Raw genomic sequence first — 7,961 nt, 5'->3', positions numbered from 1 at the left:
ATTGACCATTTGTATTATTCTCTTTCCTCTAACTTCTTTTGCTTTTCTTTTTTGAATTTAAACTTTTAAAATAACTTTATTAATTTAATTTTAATAAATTAATACATATGGTTTCCAATGCATTTTTATATTTCCGTTTCCGTTTCCAATTGCAATTTATTTACTTTTACTTATTTTGATTTAGAGGTTTTTAACTTTTATTTATTATTTTAATATAATTATATATTGATTAAACTATTTAAATAATGTTACAATAAAATTTTTAATTATGTATTAAATTTTCAAATAATTTATAAATTAAATTATATAAAACTCTTAATGTAGTGAAGATAGCAAGGAGCAGCGATTAAAATTATGTCGATAACATTTTAAACTAATGTTTTGATATTTTAAACACTTTAATATTTTTAACTATCATTTAACATTGATATAAATTTAATTTATATTTAGTATTTAATATACATATATTTTTAATTTTTATTATATATATTTATTTTAATTTAATGTCCTTTATAGTCATTTTCTACTACTATCTTGTGATTAAATCTAAACACATGTCTCATCACTATTTTTAATTTCACCAATGCAGTATTTCATCTCACTGTGACAATAACTAATCTAATCTCTACTATTATTTTTAATCTCTCCGAATTCAATCTCACTGCCCATCCAAAAGAAACCTCAAGTTTTGAAGTTGGCGAGAGGGAGAGGTTTGTGGGTTTGATGCACAGTGCTCAACAATGGCCCTTTTAGTGATATGGTTTTGTTGGTCTCTTGGGCTAATTGGGCTCATATAAGTTAAACAGCTTGGGCTTTGCTAAATGTTTGGATGTCTAATATGTCTTTGCGGGCAATGCATCCAACTTCGGATAGTTGCAACCCAAAAATTAGGGTAAATTCTATAATCAGTCACTTAATTATTAGTACTTTTTTGGTCACTTAGTTTTAAAATTTTCTGTATTAGTTACTAATGTTATCCAAATTTAATATTTTAGTTACTCCTCCATTAAACCACTAATGGAATAACATAATAACAAATTTAGCCCTTCAATGTTTATAAATTCTATCGGTTTGATCCTAATTCTAAAAATATTAATAAATTTAACCTCAATTTTACACATTCTGTCAATTTAATCTTGATTATTAAAATTTAAAAATAAAAAAATATTTAGAAGTTCTTTTAGGATAAAATTATTATTTTAATAAATAAATGTGATGTTAGAAAATGAAAAGAATATATTTATAATTTTGTATGTATTTTTGATAAAGTTTTATTGAAAATGAATTATTATTTATAAATTGGATTTTGATAAAGCTTTGAGAAGCAAGATTGTGATTATTAGTGAAACCCATATAAGGAGAGTGAGAAGGATAATGCTGAAATGAAAAAATTGCTAAAAGAAAGCGGGTATTTCGTGATTATAATAAATCCATCCAAAAACAACTATTCCACACTATGTTTCTCATTTCTTTACTTTAAGGTTGATATTCCTCCATTTCCATACTTCTTTTCTATTTTCAAAATGGTTTGGTAACAAGCAATACAAAGTTTCTCTGCAAAGCATATGTGCCCATTAATAAGCAAACTCAGACTTACAAAGAAATGCTACAAAATGCTTAGAAGTAAGCTTTTCTGTATTAGTTTTTTAATCAATAAACAATGCTAAAAAGCATTCCACTAAAAATTTTGGTTAATTCTGATTGAATTCCGAAAACCAGAATGCTAAATATTTACTTTAAAATATAATATATCATTTTATAAAGTAGAAAGGGGCATGCAACATGAGGTTAAAAAAAGTGCCTTCCTTAGCGGTAAAGCTGGGTGTTGTATGTAGGATTAGGTTGGTATATACCTTTCAATCTCAAATTTTTGAATCGTTTAAAAAAAATTGGATACGGGGAGTTTCTTTCAGCATTTTGCTTCCTTAGATTCACAACCTCAACCTCTACGCCTATCAATGGCACTGAAAGTCTCTTTCAGTATTTTGCTTACAAGCTTTGACATAAGGAGACTATGCAACTTTTACCTAATCAGCTTCATTCTCTTCTTCTTATATTCCTATAATTTTACCCCTTTCTTTTAAAGCTTATATAAATACTTGATACGTTCAACTTCATGTCTCACATCCATACAAGCACCGAAAAGTTTTAAAAGCTTTTAGCAGCTAGAATGGCTATCAATGGTGATTTCGTTTCCAAAACGACCCTTTTTCTGGTCGGTTTAATTGCATTCATTTCTTTTCCAGCAGAAGCTGCTGTAAGGAAGTACCAGTTTGATGTGAGTCAATCAAAAACTGAGCATTTTATGTAATTTTTGTAATATTTCAGCTGTTTCACTTGATGATGTGTTTTTAAACAGATTCAAGTGAAGAATGTTAGCAGACTGTGCCATGCAAAGCCAATCGTAACGGTAAACGGGAGGTTTCCAGGGCCTACAATCTATGCTAGAGAGGGAGACAGAGTTATTGTCAATGTTACAAACCATGCAAAATATAACATGTCCATTCACTGGTAAGATTTTTTATTAATATGCAGGAAAAAAAAATTGCAACAAGGTTTCTTATAATGTGTTGTTTGATGATCTGTTTAGGCATGGATTGAAGCAATATCGAAATGGTTGGGCGGATGGACCGGCTTACATAACACAATGTCCGATTAAGACAGGGAATAGCTACGCTTACGACTTCAATGTAACAGGGCAAAGAGGAACTTTATGGTGGCATGCACACATTCTTTGGCTAAGGGCTACGGTGTATGGAGCCATTGTCATCATGCCGAAACAAGGAATGCCATATCCGTTCCCGAAGCCGAACATGGAACAGCTTGTTGTATTAGGTCGGTTCCAGGGTTGATGTTTTTTGATTGCTATACGAGTTCCTTTCTGTGATGATGATGACAACTGTGTTCATGTTGCAGGGGAATGGTGGCACAAAGATGTTGAAGAGATTGTCAAGCAAGGAAATAACATGGGATTGCCACCAAACATGTCGGATGCACACACTATCAATGGAAAACCTGGACCTCTTTTTCCATGTTCTGAGAAACGTAAGTTGAAACTTTGAAGAAATTTTGTTGGAAAACATGTTCTGTTACATGTTCAATCCTGAATGTTTTCACTTTTCAGATACATTTGCAATGGAAGTCGAATCCAGGAAAACATACTTGCTAAGAATCATCAATGCTGCTCTCAACGACGAGCTTTTCTTCGCGATTGCCGGTCATAACATGACAGTAGTTGAGGTGGACGCAGTTTATACAAAACCGTTCGTCACTCAAGCGATACTGATTGCACCAGGGCAAACCACGAACGTTCTAATACAAGCCAACCAATCCCCTGGGAGATATTTCATGGCTGCTAGGCCTTTCATGGATGCTCCAATCCCTGTAGACAACAAAACCGCGACAGGGATATTCCAATACAAAGGAATCCCCAACACTGTTCTTCCTACACTTCCTCAGTTACCAGCTTCCAATGACACAGATTTCACTTTGAGTTACAACAAAAAGCTCAAGAGCTTAAACTCTGCAAATTTTCCTGCAAATGTTCCCCTTAAAGTCGATCGAAAACTGTTCTACACGGTTGGTTTCGGCAAAGATTCTTGCCCGACATGCGTTAATGGGACAAGAATCTTAGCCTCGTTGAACAATATTTCTTTTGTGATGCCTAAAATTGGACTTCTCCAAGCTCATTACTTCAACATCAGTGGAGTTTTTAGAACTGATTTCCCTGATAAACCTCCTAAGCCATTTAACTATACTGGTGCACCCTTAACAGCCAATCTTGGCACTGCACATGGGACAAGGCTTAGCAAAATAGCCTTCAATTCTACAGTTGAGCTAGTGCTACAAGACACTAATCTCCTTACAGTTGAGTCACATCCATTCCATCTCCATGGCTATAACTTCTTCGTGGTCGGAACCGGTATCGGAAACTTCGATCCTGTCAAAGATCCGGCAAAGTACAACTTGGTCGATCCTGTTGAAAGGAACACAGTTGGTGTTCCGACTGGAGGTTGGACCGCCATTCGGTTTAGAGCAGACAATCCAGGTACCATCATGAACTCAATTTGTTTTCATTATTGAATTACTCGAGTTCAAGTAATATAAGTTCAAATTTCATTGGATTTTGCTGGTTTAGGTGTTTGGTTTATGCATTGTCATTTGGAGCTCCATACTGGGTGGGGATTGAAAATGGCATTTGTGGTTGAAGATGGAAAAGGAGCTGATCAATCAATTCTGCCTCCACCCAAGGATTTGCCTCCATGTTAAACTGTTAGGAAGAGCTTCTCAATGTTCAACAAACACCACCCAAGTTTGCTTATAAATGTATTTTCGAAAACCAAGTTTGTTTATAATATGTATTTCATGCTATATGTATGTTCTGCAAAAATTGCAGCACATATGAGGAATCAAATTTAAAGAAAAGAAAAAAAGTAAAATTTCTAATTGTTTTTATATCCCAATTGTAATGGACTCCAAGAAAGTTTATTGTTTCAGTGATGTAGTTGAGTTGCAATGAATTATTGGAAAGGAAAATGAATATGTTAATATTTCTCTACTATATTATTTATGGCAGATTAAGCACTACGCACAATAAGATTATGCACGAAATAAAACAATATCAGTTTTATCAAGTACTTAAAGTCATTTTTTTAAACAAAATTTTTACTTTTGTTCTCCCCAAACTTCAAAGTTGCTTTCATTCTAAAAGTTGGCCACCCACTTGCATTTAAACAGTCGGCTCTAATCATGTATAATTACCTAATAAAAGCCTTATTTATTTCGACATTAAAAACTCTTTGCCAAACTAAAATCTTGTTAGCATTAGTGTGGCTTTTAACCACAAGAAATACATGCCTGCTAAATAACCACAGCAACCCAAATGACAAGCCAACCTAACTCAACCAGTTTAGGCAAAAAATAATTATGAAATCAACAAAAATATCATAATCTTCATTTCCATGGCTACAAACAGCAGTTAAGTTTATAGCAGTGGCTAAAATATCTAATATATTCCAACAATCTGCCTCCAACGTTATGAGTACTGAAAGAATGCATCGATATAATAATAGACGCTGATGCATGGTATCTTTTTGGGGCTGTTCTGGAAGAAATATCAGAATACAAGAAAAAACTAATGGACTGACTCAAGTATTTGGAGAGTTCATCTTTGTTTAACAGCAAAACATTCTTTCAAAAAATTATGAAGCTGAGATGAATATATGTTTGGAAAAGCCCGATAGTGGTCGACGTGCGGAGATGTGCCAAAGTTGAAGGAGAATACTTTTATCCCCTTCTTTCTCATCTCTTCAATACACAACTCGATTGATTTATACGGAGCGACTTTATCAGCTGTGCTATAAAGATATAACTGAGGACAGGGAGGAGTGTGCTGCATGATAGCATTGATCGTTTTTCTTAACCTTCTGCATATAACGAGGAAAACGTAATAGTTTGCATCAGTCCATCATTCCTCGCAGTTGCAAGATATGATCATATTCATAGAGCGTAGATTGTATGGCATGTAGGTGTGAAAGCATATTTAGGGTCATTTAAAGTTATATGGAAACCAATAAATGGCATAAAGGGAAATGTACCGGTTAACATCGGGCATATTTAGAACAAATTTGAAGAGCTTTTCCAGGGCAGATAGCAGCACAGATTCAATTATCCCGGGTTCCACTTTCTGTAATTTTGAATCTGTCTCTGCACTTTCTAGTCCATTTACTAAAGAGCTCTGTTTCTTCAGTATAGCAGCAGCGAAACCGGCTGCCCAGACCTGCAAAGATGAAGAGAATATGTAAATCATCACTACTTTCCCAGTTGATTTAATTAGAAAGGCCATTGTTTTCAAAATGAGCATACAATTACTTCATCAAAATCATATTACAAAGTCCAAGGCCGGAAACCTACGATCTTATATGGCAGCAAATGAGGTCAAAGAAATTTAACTGTGTTCTATTTTAATGCTAGAGATACAATGTGTAACTTCCCAGATTTTTCAAGGGAACAAAAGAAAACCGAAACAACTAGTCAGCTCAAAGTAGTATGATAGAGAACTTAACAAAGTTGGAATAAGTAAAGATGTCAAAAAGTTGGAAGCCTATTATTTGAACATCCAGAGGACAGAAACATTTGCATCTGCCTGTGAATCAGTAGTCGCAGGTATAATTTTTCAGAACCAATATGAGAATCTAATACACATTCCAGTCTTTTCCACTGTTAATACCTGAATCTAAGGTTTCAAGAGAGAGTAAACAAAGCATAACACGGAGATGTTAACTTTGATCAAATATATAGAGCTGCCAGCTGCAGAAATTTCCCAATGTTCATATCCACAACCTGGACACATTCTCATTCTGTTGGATCAAAGGCCAGATTAATCACAATCCATCATTTTTTTTATTTTACACAAGCTTGAATCTTATTAATTTCATGGTATGCTATTTAGGACCAGATCGATAGTAATATCAGCTAAACTCAAGTTCACAATTTGACATAAAGATTTATTTCAAGACCCAAAGCTAACTCAGTAATCATTCATCACCCATCAATCATACCCAAAGCTTGGATCTTATTAATTCCATTGTATCCTACCTAAAACCAGGTCTTTTGTAAATATCAGATAAAAAACTCAAGTTCATAATTTGAGATAAAGCTTTATTTCAAAACTCAAATTCATGGATCAAAAACCATAATTAACATTAAAGCATCGTAATTAGACCTCATAGAATCAACACACAAAGCAAAAACCTTAGGATTTAAAGGGTCAGCAGCTCCTGAATCAATAATTACTCCTCTTATCTTCTCTTTCAATCCCTCTCTTCTCTGAAAGCTGTCAAGAAGTGAACCATATCTGCCACCCCCCAAAAAAAAAAAACCAAACGATACCCAAATTTACTTTCCACAACCCAAAATTTAAAATGAAAAAGAGAAGAATAAACCATTCATTAAACTTACAGGAACCAGCCAGTGTTGCTAAAAGCATGGAAAATGAAGCACCTTTCACGACCATCTTCCTCTTCTTCCATAACCCACTTGGCCAACTCATTTCCCAATTCAGATACACGCTGCTCAAGCCTTACACCAATATCAAACCATAGCAATTCCTTAACGTCTACTAAAAAAGTAACCGCGTGGATTCCTCTTAAATTGTTCCATTCCACATATCGCTTTAAATGCTTGGTTTTAGCCCCAAGCCATCCCAAAAGAACCACTATTACGACCTTGTCCCTGCATCCAAAAGCCTCGGCTTTTCCATCTCCATTGATAACAATCTCCGGCGCTTTGTTCCAAGCTACGGCCGTGTCGTTTGCATTGGATTGAAGGAATGCGTTGAGAGAAGAAGAATGAATGGGTTTAGCAGAAACGCTGGAATAGGCGTCGTTTCGAAACCTTTGAGGGAGTTTGCGAAAATGGGTTATTGTATGTTTAGTAAGAAACGACGGTGTTGGAGCCGTTTTGGTGATGATTGAAGAAAAACAAAGAGCATTGGAGGAAGCAGCTCCCATGGTGGAAATTTTGAGCTGAGGATTTAGAAAAGGGAAAGGTTTATATATTGGCCTTCTCCACATTGAAAGTATCTAAAGGGGCTACTAAGAGGACAATTGACTATAGTACCTACTGAATTAGAAGGTTGAAGATGATAAAATTCAGAAGAAAAATGTCATATCCGATACTGTTAGAGAAATTTAAGCGAAAATTAATAAAATAATTTCCTGTCCTGTTAGTTTAGTGTTGGTTTTTCTTTTATATATACTATATATTATAAAAGAAAACTACTATGGTTAGCCTTATATTAATTAAAATTTTAAATTATTGGGAAAAATAAAAATTTAAAGGTTAAAATATGTTTTGATTTAGTCTTAATATTTTTATTTTAAAAAAATTATTTATTTATTGAATTTAAATTTTAGATTAATTAAAATTGAGGTTAAAACTGTTAAATTTTTTATTAAATT

At 33.9% G+C, this 7,961-nt stretch overlaps 2 protein-coding genes across 2 annotated transcripts; one reads left to right on the top strand and one right to left on the bottom strand.

Annotated features, from left to right (window-relative positions):
* Positions 1 to 2,103: 2,103 nt before the first annotated feature.
* LOC105778347 (laccase-11) lies at positions 2,104 to 4,561 on the top strand. Its single transcript, XM_012602035.2, has 6 exons — positions 2,104 to 2,278; positions 2,360 to 2,511; positions 2,591 to 2,835; positions 2,917 to 3,045; positions 3,125 to 4,048; positions 4,139 to 4,561. Exons 1-6 carry the CDS (start codon positions 2,171 to 2,173, stop codon positions 4,267 to 4,269), a joined length of 1,689 nt encoding a protein of 562 aa, XP_012457489.1. The 5' UTR covers positions 2,104 to 2,170; the 3' UTR covers positions 4,270 to 4,561.
* Positions 4,562 to 4,924: 363 nt separating this feature from the next.
* LOC105778155 (uncharacterized) lies at positions 4,925 to 7,718 on the bottom strand. The gene is made up of 4 exons (XM_012601784.2): positions 6,961 to 7,718; positions 6,754 to 6,856; positions 5,598 to 5,779; positions 4,925 to 5,426 (listed from the first exon to the last, which is right to left on the bottom strand). The coding sequence occupies exons 1-4, from the start codon at positions 7,572 to 7,574 to the stop codon at positions 5,165 to 5,167; spliced, it is 1,161 nt and encodes a 386-aa protein (XP_012457238.1). The 5' UTR covers positions 7,575 to 7,718; the 3' UTR covers positions 4,925 to 5,164.
* Between the last annotated feature and the right edge of the window lie 243 nt (positions 7,719 to 7,961).

This window comes from Gossypium raimondii, chromosome 10 (genome assembly GCF_025698545.1).
Source record: "Gossypium raimondii isolate GPD5lz chromosome 10, ASM2569854v1, whole genome shotgun sequence".
In the NCBI taxonomy this organism is placed as follows: domain Eukaryota; kingdom Viridiplantae; phylum Streptophyta; class Magnoliopsida; order Malvales; family Malvaceae; genus Gossypium; species Gossypium raimondii.
The sequence above is the reverse complement of the archived record's forward strand: the minus strand, read 5'-3'. Positions and strand labels throughout refer to the sequence as shown.